General features: G+C 47.3%; 1 protein-coding gene across 1 annotated transcript in view; it reads right to left on the bottom strand.

The window, feature by feature from the left end:
- The window catches only part of LOC119977512 (ferroxidase HEPHL1-like), a 146,612-nt gene that overhangs the window by 63,903 nt on the left and 64,166 nt on the right, over positions 1 to 18,543 (bottom strand). The window contains 4 exon segments of the mRNA XM_038818551.1: positions 2,785 to 2,935; positions 13,732 to 13,943; positions 14,896 to 15,027; positions 15,117 to 15,256. Coding sequence (XP_038674479.1) covers positions 2,785 to 2,935; positions 13,732 to 13,943; positions 14,896 to 15,027; positions 15,117 to 15,256 — 635 coding nt within the window.

Genomic DNA, 18,543 nt, shown 5'->3' with positions numbered 1-18,543 from the left:
TCTCCTTCGAGAGAAAGCAAAATGTGAGTCATTGTGTCACACTGCATTTGGGTGATATATCTACCATAGCTGAACAGCTGCATGTTTATAGAGGCAACGAGTGTGAGACTGGCATCATTGAGCAGTACCGGAGTGTGAGGTGGAGCATCTGTGTCCTGACTGCTGACGATTGACTGATAACGGGTGTTGTACGTTGGGCATGTTGGGCATAAAATGCTTGTAGTATGGTATGTCTAAGATCACATTTAAAGGTGCATTCACTGACTTTGACCATCCCCTTGAGGTCACTGAACACCTTGTGTCACTACTGCAGGTCTTTGGGGCAAGATTCGAGGAGTTGACTTCCTTTTCACCTGTTTACATTTCCTTTAGATGGTGTGCCTTAATGATCTTTTGCCCCTTCACCCAGAAACATGGCCTCTCTCCTGTCGAGCTCCATCACTGAATTCTCCTCTGCTGCATCTGTGAACCTGGGAGTCCTCCTTGGTGTTTTGGCAGGCAGTCAGCAACACCCTGCTTGTCATGAGTGCCGCTCCCCTTGCGAGAGAACATACAGTGCAGAAGGAGGCCACTCACTTCCACCCTATCCCCGTAACCCAATAACCCCTCCTAACTTTTTTGGTCACTAAAGGGCAATTTATCACGGCCAATCCACCTAACCTGCACATCTTTGGACTGTGTGAGGAAACCGGAGCACCCAGAGGAAACCCACGCAGACATGGGGAGAACATGCAGACTCCGCACAGACAGTGACCCAGTGGGGAATTGAACCTGGGACCCTGGCGCTGTAAAGCCACAGTGTTAACCACTTGTGCTGCCGTGATGAACACGTTGTCTTTAAGAGGTGCAGACTAACTGAAACACATGGTAATCATGAACATTGCCAGGCATACTGTTGAATATTTAATCATCCAGAAACATTCTGCTGAGTGCCACGATCGTGCTAATTAGGAAACAGCACAAATTTCAATGGGACCAGGCAAGGATAGACCATGAATTACAATCCCCATGCCCGAAAAGGGGAGAAAATATGTTTTAAGCCCCTAAATATCATGACCATAAATCACTTGCTATGTTCAATGAACATTTACATTACAGAAGTTACAAATTCAGCCGTCACGCAGGTGCAAGCCCAAAGTTGCACAAGGTGTCAGAAAGCAATGAAAGCAATGGAGGTTTTTTTGAGAATGCTGTGAAAGAACGTTGAGTCACCACAGTGTTAAATGAGTGGTTAGGGTCAGAAGAGAAGGATTGAGGATTCTGAAAAATTAAACAGATTGTTTAAAGCAAGTGTTACCATAGTCAGTACAGTAGTTAGCACTGTTGCTTCACAGCTCCAGTGTCCCAGGTTCGAATCCCAGCTTTGGTCACTGTCTGTGCGGAGTCTGCACGCTCTCTCTGTCTGTGTGGGTTTCCTCCGGGTGCTCCGGTTTCCTCCCACAGTCCAAAGACGGGCAGGTTAGGTGGATTGGCTGTGCTAAAATTCCCTTAGTGTCCAAAAAAAAAAGGGTTGGGTGGGGTTACTGGGTTACGGGGATAGAGCGGAACTGTGGGTTTAAGTTGGGTGCTCTTTCCAAGGGACGGTGCAGACTCGACGGGCCGAATGGCCTCCTTCCGCACTGTAAATTCTAGGATTCTAGGAGGTTATTACAAAGGACTATCAACAGGGAACAAGGATAGAATCGATAGCGGAATACAGGGATAGCAGCTGAAGAGGGCAAATATTGTCCAAAAGATAAAATGGAAAGTCTGAGGTTAAAGGCCCAACCATGCATATAGAGATTAAAAATGATCCCGAGACCCTGTGGTGCCAAGGTCCAGCAGCCCACAGAGGAGGGAAAATATTGACGCGCCCCATATATTAGATACGGTCGGAAATGCATTGGCAGAGTTCTTGGTGATCTGCATCTCAGGTGTTTTCAGGTGAACCAAGAGCATGATATTTGCCAGCGTCCTCTCCACCATTTCTTTTCCCTTTACTCCAGATTAGGACATACAATTACTTTGGATGGTGGAAGCCTCTCAGTGCCCATTTTCACGTGTGAACCTAGACAGGCAGTATCAGCGTACTATTTTGCAGAGAGATCACAGCCAAACCACACGAGGACCCTGCCTCTACAGTCAGACATAGGTCACTGAAAAGGCATCACAAGTGTATTCTGCCCTTATACTTACCCAGGGTCACAGAGGTCAGCTGAAACATTCTTGTTGCGCTGGCTAAGAGCAATTAACTTGACATGGTCAAGGAATCAAACAAGAGTCATTGAGCCCATGTGGTTCAGTAACATTCCTTTGGGGACATTGACCCACTGAGCCAATGGGGAGAAACACCAGACTTCAAAAAGACATTTCCTATCATATCACCAACACTTCCGATCGGAAAATTTGCGAGCATTACAGTGGGCTTTTGAATTCCACTTTGAATACGTTCAAGCTTGTGTGCAAAGAGTTTTACTGCCATCATTCTCTGGCAGACAGGGTAGAGGTTTCCTACCACACAATACTGGTACAGTGCTGCACAGAATAGAGAAACACCAACAATCCTCAATAAAAACATCTTCAAAACAAAACCACTTTATAAAGTTTAGATTTTCACCAGGCATGCATTACTGAATGAGGCAATGGCCCAAAAAGTGCTTAAACACAACAATGATATTCCAAGATTAAATACTGAAAATGCTGGATAAACTCAGCAGGTCTCGTAGTATCTGTGGAGAGAGAAACAGAATAAACGTTCTGAGTCTATAAGACTCTTCTACAGTTATTCCTATGACAGTCACGTACCATGCATTTTGTTTGATTCTTGAAAATCTTCATCCTCCTGATCGATGTTGGAGGTATTTTGAATGAATGTCTCCAAATTCTTTGAAAGATACCAGCTAAGATTCTCATCAAAAACCGTATACAGCAAGTAAAACTGCTGGTCAATGTCTTTCTGAAAATGATAAAGTAGACATCTCATTAATTGGAAGGGTACTTTCAAGCTGATTATTTGGTATTACTCCACATTAAAAACCCAACTGAATTCCAGTGTACCGGTTACTGTAATGGTGAATAAAGACATGAGGCTAAGTGGACTGGTTTGCACGAAAAGTCAGTGGGAGGTGTGAATTCAGTTTTTACAGAACAGCAAGTAGCCATGTCCAGATCTACTCTACTGCCAAATAATTCTGGTTTATCTGTCGCAAGAAAGTGGAAACTGAAGCAAGACAATTGATCATGGATGTGGGGGTAAAAGAAAGAAATGCCAAAAACAGGTCCAATATAAGACTGCATTTTGCAAAGACTTACTTGCATGGTTCAATTTATTAAAAATAGAAACAGACATTTCTCAGAAGTGGGTACTATAACACTTAAAAGACAATCTTTCAAAACCATGAGCAATTTTTTTTTTGTAAAGGATCTCCTCCTTTCCCAAAGAATGCAGGAGCTAGACACAAATAGTTAATGATGTGTGTCTAGATTAAATAACTCCTCTCTTTTAGTTCTCTGCCCAGCGGCTGGTTCTTAGCAAGTATTTGCCAAGCCACCATAAAGTGCCATGACTTTTTACTATGGCTACGGCGAGGAGGCAGCTGCCAAGTCTACCTCAGGCAGAACACGGATGGAACACCGTGCTTTTAGCATTAATCCGCCGGCCGGCGAGAGTCCGCGCATGTGCGGGAGCGTCAGCGGCTGCTGACGTCATCTCCGCGCATGCGCAGAGGGGGGGTTCACCTACACGTCGGCCATCGTGGAGGCTGACACAGCGACGCATAGGAAAAGAGTGCCCCCACAGCACAGGCCCACCCGCGGATCGGTGGGCCCCGATCGTTGGCCACGCCACCGTGGGGACACCCCCCAGGGCATGATCGCCCCGCGCCCCCCCCAGGGCCCCAGAGCCCGCCTGCGCCGCCAGGTCCCGCCGGTAAGGGACCAAGTCTAATCTACGCCGGCGGGACTGGCAAAGAACCAGCGGGACTTTGGCCCATCGCAGGCCGGAGAATCGCCGTGGGGGGGGGGGGGCAGCTGCGAGCGGCCGCTGACCAGCGCAGCGTGGTTCCCGCCCCCGCCGAATCTCCGGTGCCGGAGAATTCGGCAGACGGCAGGGGCAGGATTCACACCGCCCCCGGCGATTCTCTGATCCGGCGGGGGTGGGGGGGGGGGGTCGGAGAATCCCGCTCCACATTGCATAAAGGAAATTGAGATTATTTGGTGGTACAAAAGGAATTACTAATAATTATAATGCTCTAGAGAAAGGAAACAAACAAGCTCCATGACTCAGATTCTTTAGCTATGTTTGTGTGAAAAAAAAGCTAAAATACATATACACAGCAACTTTTGTAATTTCCACAACATGGTCACTGAATACTACATTTAAATTGCATATTTTCTATTACTGTCAAACATTAATAACACTGAAAGCCAGAAATATATTTTGTTCATATCTCCTTCCAGTCTACTGTGTGGGGGTGACAATTTGCCCAGAATCTAACCCACAGGATGAGACTACATGTGATGCCGACCTATTAGACGCATATTTTTTGTTAAAAATATTTTTTATAATGTGTAAAAGATTCGTTCTCCTGCCAATGCTAGGAGCGCAAAGCAGGAAGTGATTCCCAATCCTTAGCCATGTAAATTTATGCTTGGCAAGGATCGTGACGGATTGCCTAGCAAATCCTGGTATCGAGCTGCCATTTTGAGTGGGTGGCCTGATAGCGAGGTCTGGTGGCTGTGCTCCCCCGCAATGCAATTCAACACTCCCCCAGGATTTTTTGAGTGACTCTTTCCCCCCCCTCATTGTACATGGGTGCCCTAATAAAAGAGACCCCCACTAGAGACATCCCTGCCTAGAAGTCCCATGATAAGAGAGATCCCTGTCTGAACCAACAGAAAGCAGTCTTTAGAACATAGAACATAGAACAGTACAGCATAGAACAGGCCCTTCGGCCCTCAATGTTGTGCCGAGCCATGATCACCCTACTCAAACCCACGTATCCACCCTATACCCGTAACCCAACAACCACCCCCCCTTAACCTTACTTTTTTATTAGGACACTACGGGCAATTTAGCATGGCCAATCCACCTAACCCGCACATCTTTGGACTGTGGGAGGAAACCGGAGCACCCGGAGGAAACCCACGCACACAGGGGGAGGACGTGCAGACTCCACACAGACAGTGACCCAGCCGGGAATCGAACCTGGGACCCTGGAGCTGTGAAGCATTTATGCTAACCACCATGCTACCCTGCTTTGATGTGGTCCAGGAACTGTCAATCATAGTTTGATGATTATAAATATTGCGGTTAGTTTCACAGTTGACCACGAAGTCACTCAAGCGTAACGCAGATGAATGAAACAACGCAGACAGCTGAGTGTGTGTGAAAGCTGTCCACCACAGCCCAGTGAAAGCAATTTCACAGAGAGATTAATGAATGGCTTGCAGATCAAAGACCTCAGTGGTTTAAATCCAGCTGACTGGCTTTCTCTTTCCAGGAATTGACTTGTGCTGCTTCCTGTGCTTGAGCCAGCAGATATATTGCATAGGTGAGTTTTAAAGCAGTGATTTTAATTCACTGCCTCTGTCTGGACTGCTCCCCAACTGTCCGACAGGGGTCTCTCTTCCCGGGACTTCCAGACAAGGGTCTCTCTTCTGGGTGGTCTCTGGTCAGTGGCCGGGTGAGGGGGGTCTGGGCAGGTCTTACATTATTGGGGTGGGGAGGGGGTGTAGCCCCCGATGGACTTGGGAAAACATTTTAGATTGGTTTCCAGCCTGCCCACAGGCCACAACTCAGGGACAGTCAGAAGCTGGGAAGTCAGCAATTACATTGTAGTGAAGGGAGAGGCCACAATTGGCAGAGGCAATTTCAAAGGCTTCCTTGAAGGCCTGTTCCTGTTGGTCTATAAAGACCCTCTTAAATGCACGTATCTGATTCAGCTGGAAATTTTCATCTCCCTTTTTCTGAAGGGTTTCCCAGACACTGGGAAAGCTGCACAGAAACAAAGTTTTATTTAAATTTCACTCCCAATTGTACAGTGCACAAAGGACTTAGGAAAGATGCAGCAAGAGTTCAGGATTGGGATAGAGCCCAAGGTGGGGAGATTGGGACAAAGGAAAGGACAAGGGTCAGCCAATGGGGAGGCAAGGAATGGAGAGAAAGGCAGCAAGGGATCGGGAGACGGGCGACGATGAGAGTGGCAGTTGGCCGGGAGAGAGGCTGGGAGCAGGGCAGTGAGGGATTGGGAGGAAAATGGCAAGCAGGGTGGCAAGGGGCCGGAAGAGGGGAAATAAGGAAAGGGGTTGAGAGTGGTAAGGGGCCAGGAGGGGGGTTGGCTGATGAGGAGGTGGCAGATGACGGATGCATGACCACGAAGTTAGGGGTGGGAGAACCACACATACGCTGGCTGACAGAGTGGGCATGCATAACTGTTCCAGTGAGGCAGCAGCCAACACAGCCCTCACAAATAGATCTTTGCAGAAATTAATTTAACATCTGCCTAACATTAGTACAGAAAGAAATGTAGGGCAAGCACAATGAATTTGATGTAAACTTTGGTGACATTTTACAAATATTCTTCAATGAGAAATGAGAGTTGCTGGCTAGTGCTGCATTTGTTGTTTGTATCTATTTTTGCTTGAGGTGGGGATGGTGAGCTGCCTTCTTGCACTGCTGCAGTCCATCTGGAGTAAGTATACCCACACTGCTGTTAGGGACAGTGTTCCAGGACTTTGGCCCAGTGACAGATAAGGAACAAAGATATAGTTGCAAGTCAGGATGTGGCGGTGTTTCCATGTGTCTTCTGCCCTTGTCCTTCTAGGTAGTAGAGGCTGCAGGGTTGGAAGTTGCTAACAACGGAGCTTTGGCAAGTTGCTTCAGCACATCCTGTAGATGATACACACTTTTGCCATTGTGTGCCAATAGTGATGGAAGTGAATGTATGTCGATAGGATGTCAACCAAACGTGTGGCTTTGTTCATATCCTTCAGACTTCTTGAGTGTTGTTAGAGCTGCACTCATCCAGGCAAGGGGAGAGTATTCATAAAATCATAGAAGTTACAGTGCAGAAGGAGGCCATTCGGCCCATCGAGTCTGCACCGGCTCTTGGAAAGAGCACCCTATCAAAGCCCACACTCCACCCTATCCCCATAACCCCATAACCCAGTAACCCCACCTAATACTGAGGGCAATTTTGGACACTAAGGGCAATTTAGCATGGCCAATCCACCTAACCGGCACATCTTTGGACTGTGGGAGGAAACCGGAGCACCCGGAGGAAACCCACGCACACACGGGGAGAACATGCACACTCCGCACAGAAAGTGACCCAAGCTGGGAATCGAACCTGGGACCCTGGAGCTGTGAAGCAATTGTACTAACCACTATGCTACCGTGCTGCCCACAACACAGTATTCCATTTAACTTCTGACTTATGCATTGTACATCATAGGTAGGTTGCGGCAAGTCAGGAAGGGAGTTAGTCACCATCAGATTCCTAGTCTTTGACCTGCTCTTTTAGCCACAGTATTTATATGACTGGCCCAGTTTATTTTCTGGTCAATGGTAACCCCAAAACGATGATGGTGGGAATGCCATTGAATACCATGGGGGAGATGATTAGATTCTCTCTTACCACTTACTTGCCACTAGTCAGCAAAAGCCTGGATATTGTCTAGATCTTGCTGCATTTGAACATGGACTGCTTCAGTATCTCAGGAGTCGCGAATGTAATTTAAAAAGTGTAATCATTAGAGAACATCCTACTTACATATGAACAAAACGAACATACGTGCAAGGAGCAGGAGTAGGCCATTCAGCCCATTGGGCTTGCCCCACCATTCAATAAAATTATGGATGATCGGATAGGAACCTCAAGCTTGCATTGCCTCTCCTCAATAACCTATCACCCCCTTTGCCTTTAATCCAACTTTGCCTTTAAACCATTCAAAGACTCTGCTTCCACAAACTTTTCAGAAAGACAGTTCCAAAAACCACAACCCTCAGAGAAAAATGTTGCCTCATCTCCATTTTAAATGGGTGACCCTTGCGTCTAACAATCCTAGATACTCCCACAAGAGGAAATATCCCCTCCATGTCCAAACTGTCAAGACCCCTCAGGATCATATGTGTTTCAATAAAGTCACTTCTTACTATTTCAAACTCCAGCAGACAGACATAGCATGTTTAACCTTTCATCACAAGGCAACACACTTCTGTCCTTTTTATTGATGAAGAAGCTCAAGATGGTCGGGCCCAGGACAATATCCTGAGGAACTCCTGCAGTGATGTCCTGGAACTGAGATGATAGGCTTCCAACAACTACAACCATTTTCCATTGTGTTAGATATGGCTCCAACCAGTAGAACTTTCCCCAATTCCCTGACAGTGTCTTAGAAGGTGAATGTAATAAATGTGTTAATAATAATCTTTATTATTGTCACAAGTAGGCTTACATTAGCACCTGTAAAGTAAAAATGGGAAAATATGTCATTTGAAACATGGAAGTCTGGCAAAACCTGACCTGAGGGTACATGAGAAAATGTAGGGGGAAATCCCACAAAGGGTTAACAGCAGCAGCAAAAGAAGTTTTGAAATGCAGATAGCCTTCATCAAACAGGCATTAAGAAAACAGCTTGTGACTGTTCAAGCTGTAAAACTAATGCCTGTCTTTCAAGTTAAAGCAGATTGAACTTTTAGTTACATGACGAGAAACAATATTTCACACCTTCTTTGAAGTTAATTATTTTAGTAAGCAGTTATAACATAATTGCCAGGATCTTGAGTTGAATTGGGTGACAAATGTTTAGGTGTGAAATCCTGCTGACACCAGTTGAATATGGGAAGCTGGAGATGACGTGTCCACAAGAGCACAGGTTAACCCCAAATCGGAGTCAGAGTTCTGACAAGCTAAGGGCACTATTTGGTAATAAAGCAACTTTAGAAGTGACAGGAACCAGAACCCCTCTAGGATCAAAGCACTTTTGAACATTACAAAGGAAAAAAATTTAATCAGAGTTCGATGAACTAAAGTCATGCTCAACATGAATACATAGTCGTATTAGAAGTAATTAAGATCAAAGATACACTGAACAATCAAGAGCAAAACAAAGTTACTTCACGATAATGTCATATGAATTTAATAACTGCTAGAAGGGAGATATAAACCCTAAATCGGTAACAGCCAGCAGACTCAGCTCTCATAGCTGCCCTCGGTCATGGGAAGGATAGAACATGAAAACCGAGCAGAACAGTGAATCCATCAGGAGAAAAACCAAAAGATAAAGAAGAGACATTGTCAAGGCAGACCTGAAGGTCTTTTCAACCAACCAGGAGAATCCAGAAACAAGATCTTTTAACTTTTTTGTAAAGACAGTGATTTTATCTTTTAAAAGAAAAAAATAATAAAATAACTCAAAGTTTTAACCTAAAACAGTGGTTATTACAAAGTCTACTTTACTTAATTAGCAATGCGGGACCCAGGCTACTAAGTGGTAAGTAGATTAAATCTCCTATGACGATATGGGATATACCAGGGGATAACTTTAAAATATAGAATAACACCCACCTAAGTCTGCATAGGAGTCAGGGAGTGAGAATCCCTGTTCACCATTTAGAATATCTTATTGACCCTTTTGGGTATAGAGGAACTCTAAGAATAGTGGGGAGTTTTTTACTTCTCACCGCAATGAAGTTACGGTGAAAATACCCCAGTCGCCACACTCTGGCGCCTGTTCGGGTATGCAGAGGGAGAATTCAATTTGTCCAATTCACCTAACAACAGGTCTTTTGGGACTTGTGGGAGGTAACCGGAGCACTCGGAGGAAACGCACACAGACACGGGAAGAACATGCAGACTTGAACCTGGGCTCTGTGAAGCAACAGTGCGAACCACTGTGCTACCATTCTGACCCTATGACACTCTGGACTAGAATGCGGTCAATTCCAGCCCCATAGGCCCTCGAGTCCCTACATAAGTGAATTAACCAATAATTTGTATAATGGTTCTGAGATCTTTAGCCCTTGGCTGTTCCAATGACCTACAGGCACCGGATTTGTAAGTTAGGACAACAATAGAGCACTTCTGGTATGACCATGGAGGGAGTGGCCACATACAGAGCAGCTCCTGCTTAAAGTCACAGAAAAGAGCTCTTTTTACCTATACGGAGTGGAATTTTGATGAAAAGGTGAATGTTGGAGGAGTAATTTCCCCCGGGACTGGTAGGTCTGCTGGTTACCAGACCTGGCAGAAAACAGTGAGGGATTTGGCCGAAAAGTTGGAACAAGCTTCCGCTGCAGCGACAGCCACTTCAAACATACAGGCGGGGGAAGGGCAGATTCAAGCTGGAAGGCCCCAGATAGACGAGCAGATGGCTTTTATCAAGGTAGAATTCCATCAACAGAGGAAGAAAATGAGTGAGAATCGTGCAAAGACCATCGAAAAAGCTGTGGCACGCCTGAAGAGTTCTCTGAAACGGGTGGAGCAGTGTTTGGATGTGCAGAGGTCACAGATTCAGGAGATCGAAGGAGTGATCTCGGACTACAGCGATCGTGTTGTGGCTCTGAAGTGGAGGTGGGGCTCCTGGGGACCTGTGTAAATGTTGACAGCAAAGGTGGAGGAACAGGAGGATGCCTCGAGAAGGCAGAACCTGTGAATAGTGGGCCTGCCTGAAGGAGTGGAAGGTGCGAGTGCCACAACGTACGTCTCAAAGATGCTAGCGGGGCTGGTGGCGGAAGGGGGGCTAGATAAGGCGCCTGAAGTGGACCGAGCTCATAGGTCCCTGAGGCAGAAGGCTAGAGCTGGGGAGCCATCACGGGCGGTGATCATGAGGCTCCACAAATTTGGGGAGAAAGAAAATTCTGCGATGAGCCAGGGAGAAGCTCACCTGCAACTGGGAGGGGAATAAATCAGAATCTATCAGGACATCGGAGACGAGTTGGCAAAGCGGTGGGCAGGTTTCAACAAGGCCACGGTGGTGCTGTACCAACGGCAGCGCAGGATTGGTGCTCTACCCGGCGAAATTATGGGTGATGTTCGGAGGCCAGGAGTATTATTTCGAGACCACAGAAGCAGTTGAAGACTTCATTAAAGGAGCACAAACTGGGGGGAACTGAGCGGACAATGCTTAGGAACCAGGGTGCTGGCATTTTGTAATGGTTGGGAGCATGTTTGAAGGGGGTGTAGGGATTGGGGGATTTTCGTCTTTATTTGGGGGGTGGGGGGTTGCTGTTTAATGTTGAGATTGTAAGGAAGTTCAGGCGAAGTCCTTATTTGGTCGGTGGAGGGGTAGGCCAGCAGGGAGCCCTCTCCCTTGACCTTGGGGGGTGGGGGGGTGGGGGGGGGGGGGTGGAGATCATTGGGAGGTTTCTTTGGGCAGGAGCAGCCACACAAGCAGGTTATGCTGGTGAACGGAAGTGAGGCAGTGCAGCTGAAGGTCAAGAGGGGTGGCCAGGGGCAGGGGGATGGAGGGAAAAAGGGGAAAGGGGAAAAAGTTGCTGCAACATGGCAGGGGGCGAGAGATTATATGGTCGGGGCGGAGAAAGGGGTCATCTGGGATGGGCTAGATATAGGGTGGAATTAAGGGAGCGGGAGTTAAGTAGGGAAGATGACCGATGGAAGAGGTGATTGGAGGTGTCGGCCTCTGGTAAGGCTGGTAACATGGAATTTTATGAGGAATTGCGACGGACCTGGCACCTCTTCTGTTGGGGGTGCTTAATGAAGCACTGGAGAAGGGGAGTTGCCGGAGACAATGATGCAGGCAGTAATCACACTAATTCCAAAAAAAGGGAAGGATCTGGTGGAATATGGGTCGTACAGACCCATACCACTATTGAACACGGATGTGAAAGTATTAGCTAAGTTGTTGCGGGGAGGATGGAGGACTGTGTCTCGTGGGTGGTTGTAGAAGATCAGACAGGCTTCGTGAAGGGCAGGCAGCTCACGAGCAATATAAGACGGCTGTTGATTGTGGTGATGAATCCGTCGGGGGCTCTGATCCGGAGCTGGTGGTGTCCATGGATGCGGAGAAGGCATTTGATTGTGTGGACTGGGGGTACTTGTTTGAAGTTTCGGGAAGGTTTGGGTTTGGGCCGAGATTCGTGCATGCGTGCGGTTGCTGTATGTGGCACCAAGGGCGAGGGTGAGGACGAATGCTATGAGCGCACGAAGCTTTGACTTACACATGGGTACAAGGCCGAGGTGCCCGCTGTCAACGCTGCTGTTTGTGCTGGCCACAGAGCCGTTGGCGATGGCTCTCCGGGGTCGGCTGAGTGGCAGGGGTTAATGAGGGGACAGAGGGAATATCGGATGTCAATCTATGCTGATGACCTCTTGCAGTATGTTTCAAATCCATTGGAGAGTATGGGAAGGTTTATGGGCCAGCTGGGGAGGTTTGGAGCGTTCGGGATACAAACTGAATGTAGGGAAAAGCGAGGTATTCCCGGTGAATGAGCTGGAACAGCGGGCTAATTTGGGGTCGGGGGGGTGTGTGACATTTACGGTAGCGAGGGATGGGTTTAGGTACTTGAGGATTTCAAATAGCGATGGAATGATCGGGGCTCCATAAATGGAACTTAACGAAGTTGGTGGAGGAGGCCAGGGAGGATCTTAAGAGGTGGGATACGCTGCACTTAACATTGGCGGGGAGGGTCCAAGTGGTGAAAATGAATATTCTGCTGAGGTTCTTGTTTATCTTTCAGGCTCTCCCGATCTTTATACCAAAGGCTTTTTTTCAGAAAGTGGACACGCTCATCTCGGACTTTGTATGAGCGGGGACGGTGCAAAGGGTGGAGAAGACCCTGCTACAGAGGCAGAGGCAGCAGGGTGGGGGTGGGGGGGGGGGGGGGTTGGCATTGCCAAATGTGCTTCATTATTTTTGAGCGGCGAATGTGGACAAGGTGCGGCGGTGGTCGGGAGCAGAAGGGGTACGGTGGGTTAGGATGGAGGTGGAATCTTGTAAGGGGTCTAGTTTGAAGGCTATGGTGATGGCAGCATTGCCAATGGCTCCGAGTTGGTATTCAGGGAGCCCAGTGGTGCAGTCCATGGTGAAGATATGGAATCAGCTGAGGAGGCATTTTAGGATGAAAGGAATGTCGGTGCTAATGCCGCTGTGCGAGTATCATGGGTTTGACTGGGGCGGGGGGGGGGGGGGGGGGGGGGGGGGGGGGTGGATAGTCTATACAGGAGGTGGAGGGAAGTGGGGCTGGTCAAGGTGAGGGATTTGTATTTGAAGGAAGGGTTCGCCAGTCTGGAGGGGCTAAGGGAGAGGGTAGAGCTGCCGAGGGGTAGTGAGTTCAGGTATCTGCAGGTTAGGGACTTTGCCCGCAAGGTCTGGAAGGGGTTCCCTAAGTTCATCTTGTCCAGGAACAAAAATTATAAAAACTAAAACAAAAGAAAATTAAGGCAACTAGGATCAGACAGGGATTAACAGGAGGATCCTTACATTTAAAAAAAAATTTTGAGTACCCAATTCATTTTTTCCAATTAAGGGGCAATTTAGCATGGCCAATCCACCTACCTTGCACATCTTTGAGTGTGGGGGCAAAACCCACGTAAACATGCGGAGAATGTGCAAACTCCACATGGACAGTGACCCAGAGCCGGGATCGAGCCTGGGACCTCGGCGCCGTGAGGCAGCATTACTTACCATTGCACCACCATGATGCTCCCATTACAGTTGTAACAACAAATATAATGAAAATAAAAGTCGTTTAATTATAAAGAGTTGAAGACGAATCCCTATGCAACGTACCTGTGAACCATCTTGATTTAACGTATCCTGTCTGCAAATGATCAGTGGTCCAACAAGGCCAGAATTGGTGTCCTCAACTGGATTGGTGGCTGAATAATACATCCAAGTCAGACAGGGTGGATCATTCACTGTAGGTCCAACATGTTCTGGAATTGTCCATTTGTACATGAAAGATGTACCAGGCTCTACGTGGGAGCCATTTTTCTCAAAACCTAAAATTTCAAATTTAAACAGTATTAAAAATAATGATCTTTTACAGAACTATTCTTAAATGTTACTTGAATCAATAATTTCCTAATGAAATTATTGATAATCATATTTATGGCTGTTAGTGTATGCTCATAGGTGGTTGTGTTTAAAACAATCTACATGTGCATAAAGCTGCAGTTCCTTTAATCACAAACACTGCACTTTACAGGCACATGGACAGCAGTAAATTGAAGGGATGGTTAGGTGTGTAGGTTAGGTTGATCTTAGATTAGGATAAATGGTCGGCACAATATCGTGGGCCAAAAGGCCTGTAATGTGTTGTACTGTTCCATGTTCTAAATTAAATGATGCAACCCGTGATTTACAGGTCTAAATAAAATCTTGCACAGGGGCTCACAAAAACCTAAATGCCGTTAAAAGGCCCAATGTACTTATCCTGAAAGTCTGTGGGCCGCTTAAAGGCCATCCTTCTGCAGGTTTGTCGGAGGCCTCCACCCTGTCAGGTTTTCATGGATGTGCTGTATATTCAGCAGTTGCAATTCTTTGGAAGCAAAAAATGCCACAGAACCCTTCCCGGTCCCCTTTAGTTTAGGTTCATGAAGCTCCTGCCAGCTTTGCGTGTGAGCTTTAGATGCCTATCACAGGTATTTCTGCAGGATAGGCTAAATAGGCTAATGTTTAAAAATGAGCAGCTATCTAGTGGAATAGATTTCTGTTAGCTTTCATGACCTCTTTGATCATCCTACTAGAACCCCAATTAGGACACTAAGATCACAACAGTTGCCACCTATCATTTTCAACAGGCAAATAAATGTACAGTCTCAATTTCAAATGGGGATGAAAGGAGATTTTTAATAGTTCTGTGAAATAATGAAAATAAATTTGGTGTGCAATATTTTTAAATAAAGTGCAGTTTTTACAAACAGGAGTTCACAAATAGTGGTGCAAACTTACCATCAACATATTTAGTTCCATCAAACTCCTTGGTAAAATGGACACCATGAGGCTGAATACTGTAGGCCCGGTTTGCATTATTTAGAAATGTAACAAAAATGGTGTCTCCAACTTCAGCTTTGATTACCGGGCCTTATAAAATCACAAATAAAAATAGTCATTTTGTTTGCTTTCAAGTAAAAGAAACAAAGTTCTAAAAAAAAACAAATCATATATAATACCAAGTATTCCTAAATGTTCCTCCACATGTGATCGACTTTTCCTTCTGCTAAAGGTTTCGTCAATATATTCAATGTAGCGAACTTTCCAGTATTCTCCTCCTATTCTGTCACTGCTTCTCTTGAAGAAAATCTCAGAATCACTGTAAGGAGTCAAAAGTACACATTGCTTTAATTGTCAAGAATCTGAAGAGGTTTTTTTTTTAAACAAAAAGTACATTTTCCACTTACAACAATATGTACAAGTATTTTTTTAGAATGGTAGACATACTTATTAAGCTGTGTAAATGGACCTTTCACTTTGAATTCAATACTAGCAGCAGACAGGACACGGCTGGGAAACGATGCATTAGGCAGTTAAACCAACATGCACCAATATAATTTCTTCACAACAGCAATGGAAGTTTGGCTGGCAGCTGACGTACCTGAAAGAAAGCTGCCCCACTGCCGTAACCCACTGTGGGTGGGCTAAACAAGGTGATCGTGGGTAACTACTTCTCAGTGGGAGAAAGTCCTGCCCATGAGCCAGCTAACCTGATAAGCCGACAGTTGCAGCAATCCTGCTGGTGCCCAGCTCAGTAGTGGGCACAGCTGGGACTGTCAGCAGGCTCAAAAAGAAAAGATGGATGTCAGAGCCAGGGGTTCAGGACATTTTGGGTAGCGAGGGATTGGGCAGCCAAGGGAGCTGGGTGTAGCAGAGTGGGGTGGTTGGTGTTGGAACGCAGGAGAGGGTAACATTTTGGTGTGTTTCCATAATGCACATGGGCACCTCCACAAAGAACGTACCCCCCTTCTTTACTGCCTTTTAAACAGTTGTGATTTTTAAAATGGCCTGCCCAAGCCAACCACATTATGGCATGGTCAGTGTATTTCCAGGTCAAGTGGCTTGTTAACAAGGCCAACTGGCCCATGATTATTTATTTTAAATGGTGGGTGGGCAAATTGCCAATTTCAGTGTTACCACGGTATGGGGACAGCTAACTGGTGGGTTCGAAGAGTCGCCAACCGTGGTATTTCACATGCTCCTCCGCCGTAAACATATCGTAAAGGGCCTGTAAAATCTAGGCCGGGGCTTCCAAGCGTCCTACCGAGGAGAGGTGGCACATTTCGTCCCACACCTATATCGGACTTCCACAGTGCAATGGAGAGCCTGGGTTGAAATTCACTGCGGCTGCGCTTGTTTCCCAGGACTCTGGATGTATTTAAATTGAATAAGGCGGCATGCCTCAGATTTAACAGCTGTAGGCCAAGCTTCCCAGGGCTAAAGAATCGCAGGAGGTGGAGGGCATTGACAACTGCTGACTGTAACATCCAAGTGCTTTTCCAGCACAGCTTGTGGGCCAGGAGAAACAGGAGTGCTTGCCCCCAGCTCACCTGCATGCGCCCCTCCCCCTAACATTCCACGGACGCAATGTATTCGCTGCATTGCACCTGAAAGACAGCGTGGCACAGCCAGAAGATGCTGGGAGATCCCACTTCTGGAATATACCCGGCTCACCGCGCCTCACGAGATCTAACGGAGATCTTGTGAGACATCGTGATCTGAATTCTGCCCATGGGTGGGATCACAATTTTACAGACTTGCGTGTTAGAGTGAGAGAGCTAGTCTCGCTCTAACGTGCAATTCCCAGAAGTACCCGAGGGATTAGGATTGAACTCCTTCACCCTCAGCAACCTCGAGTGAGCACCATTCAGTACTGGTCTCCACAAACAGGGACCAGACGGCACTCATGGGGGTCTCCCAGGGAATTGGAGGTCCCTGGGTGCTTGCCCTCTGGGCAGGTTGGCACTGCTACCAGGGCACCTTGGCACTGGCCTCCAGGCAGTTTCATCTGGTTACAGCCTGGCACTTCTGAGGTGCCCATGTGGCACTGCAAGCTGGCAGGGGCACTGTCAGGGTGTCCAGGTGGCACTGTCAAGATGCCAGGTTGGCATTTTGCCCACATCAGAGTTTGAACCCGGGAGTGCTGTGCACAGTTGCGGTGGGTCCCCGAGGACCCCCTTCTAGGTGATTAGGGCTTTTGGGGGTTCAGGGCTGCGTTGGGGGAGGGGGAGTAGGTCGAGAGATCGCTCTCTGTACAGAGGAGTTTTGCTCCTCAGTGCCGATAACGGGTTCATTGGGCAGTTCCTCGCTTAGGCCCCAAATTGAACCAGAGTCCCGATGGATAGCGTGGTGTTTCTCGGCATTGCAAACATTGGGAAACACCTAGATAAATGCACCGGTACCAGGACTCTGTTCCCAATCAGTTAGATTGTGCCACAGGTCTCGCACCCTTCCCTGGTTGTGCCCCACATCACGCACCCTTCCCTGCCATGATCAGCTACCACCAGTTCACTAATTCTTCCTGCAGTGATCCACCCAACCCCTCCTGTTCCCTGCTCCTGCTGAGCACCATCAGGTTCCCCCTCCTTGTTGGTGACATATTAATCTTACGGAAGGGTGCAGAAGCAGGCATTACGTCCCTAATTAACTTAATCCTTTCTTCGGTGACTGCCAGTGTTGCACGTCCAGCATCTGAACCTATATGATGATAGACCCATTTCTGGATTTAGACACAGGAGGTTTGCATCCCCCCCCCGGCCAAAATGGTGCCTCAGTGCCCTTGTTTTCTGCTCAAAGAGTATCATATTCATAGAATTTACAGTGCAGAAGGAGGCCATTCGGCCCATCGAGTCTGCACCGGCTCTTGGAAAGAGCACCCTACCCAAGGTCAACACCTCCACCCTATCCCCATAACCCAGTAACCCCACCCAACACTAAGGGCAATTTTGGACACTAAGGGCAATTTATCATGGCCAATCCACCTAACCTGCACATCTTTGGACTGTGGGAGGAAACCGGAGCACCCGGAGGAAACCCAATTTCACCTTGTGATTTTCATTTTGAGAATTGCATGGTCATCAGTGAACCCATAGATGGAATTCTCTACCCTTTCTAGTGACATACTTAGTGGTGGGGATGGCATTTAATCAGCAGATGAGTGGCAGGTGAGCACCCCACCAACATCCAACGCCCACCCTGATTAAGTTTAGCTTGGGAAGGCCCACGGTGGACTTTTTCACTTCACTGTCAATTGAGGCCCTAAGTGGACAATTAAGACCAACGTTAACGACAAGCTAGTATCAACCCAACAGTAAGCAGGCTTGTTGCCACGGAGGGAGCACCAGAGTGAACCTGTGCTTGGTGCTTTAAAAGGTGATCACCTTCTTCTACTGTCTCTTATAAATACAGTTTTCCCACCTCTTCTTTTTCTTACTTACCTTTTTGAAATATATTGGACCGGGTTGTGCATCGGGGGGAATCCTCCGCTTCGCTGGCAGCGCACTCACACCCGCGATTTCCCGACGGAATGGGGTGTCCACAATGGGAAACCCCATTGGCCGGCTGCCAGGACGGAGGATCCCACTGCCAGCGGGGGCAACGCGCACC

Source organism: Scyliorhinus canicula, chromosome 14 (genome assembly GCF_902713615.1).
Source record: "Scyliorhinus canicula chromosome 14, sScyCan1.1, whole genome shotgun sequence".
Lineage (NCBI taxonomy): Eukaryota > Metazoa > Chordata > Chondrichthyes > Carcharhiniformes > Scyliorhinidae > Scyliorhinus > Scyliorhinus canicula.
Note: the sequence above shows the minus strand (reverse complement) of the source record. Positions and strands in the feature narration are given on the sequence as shown.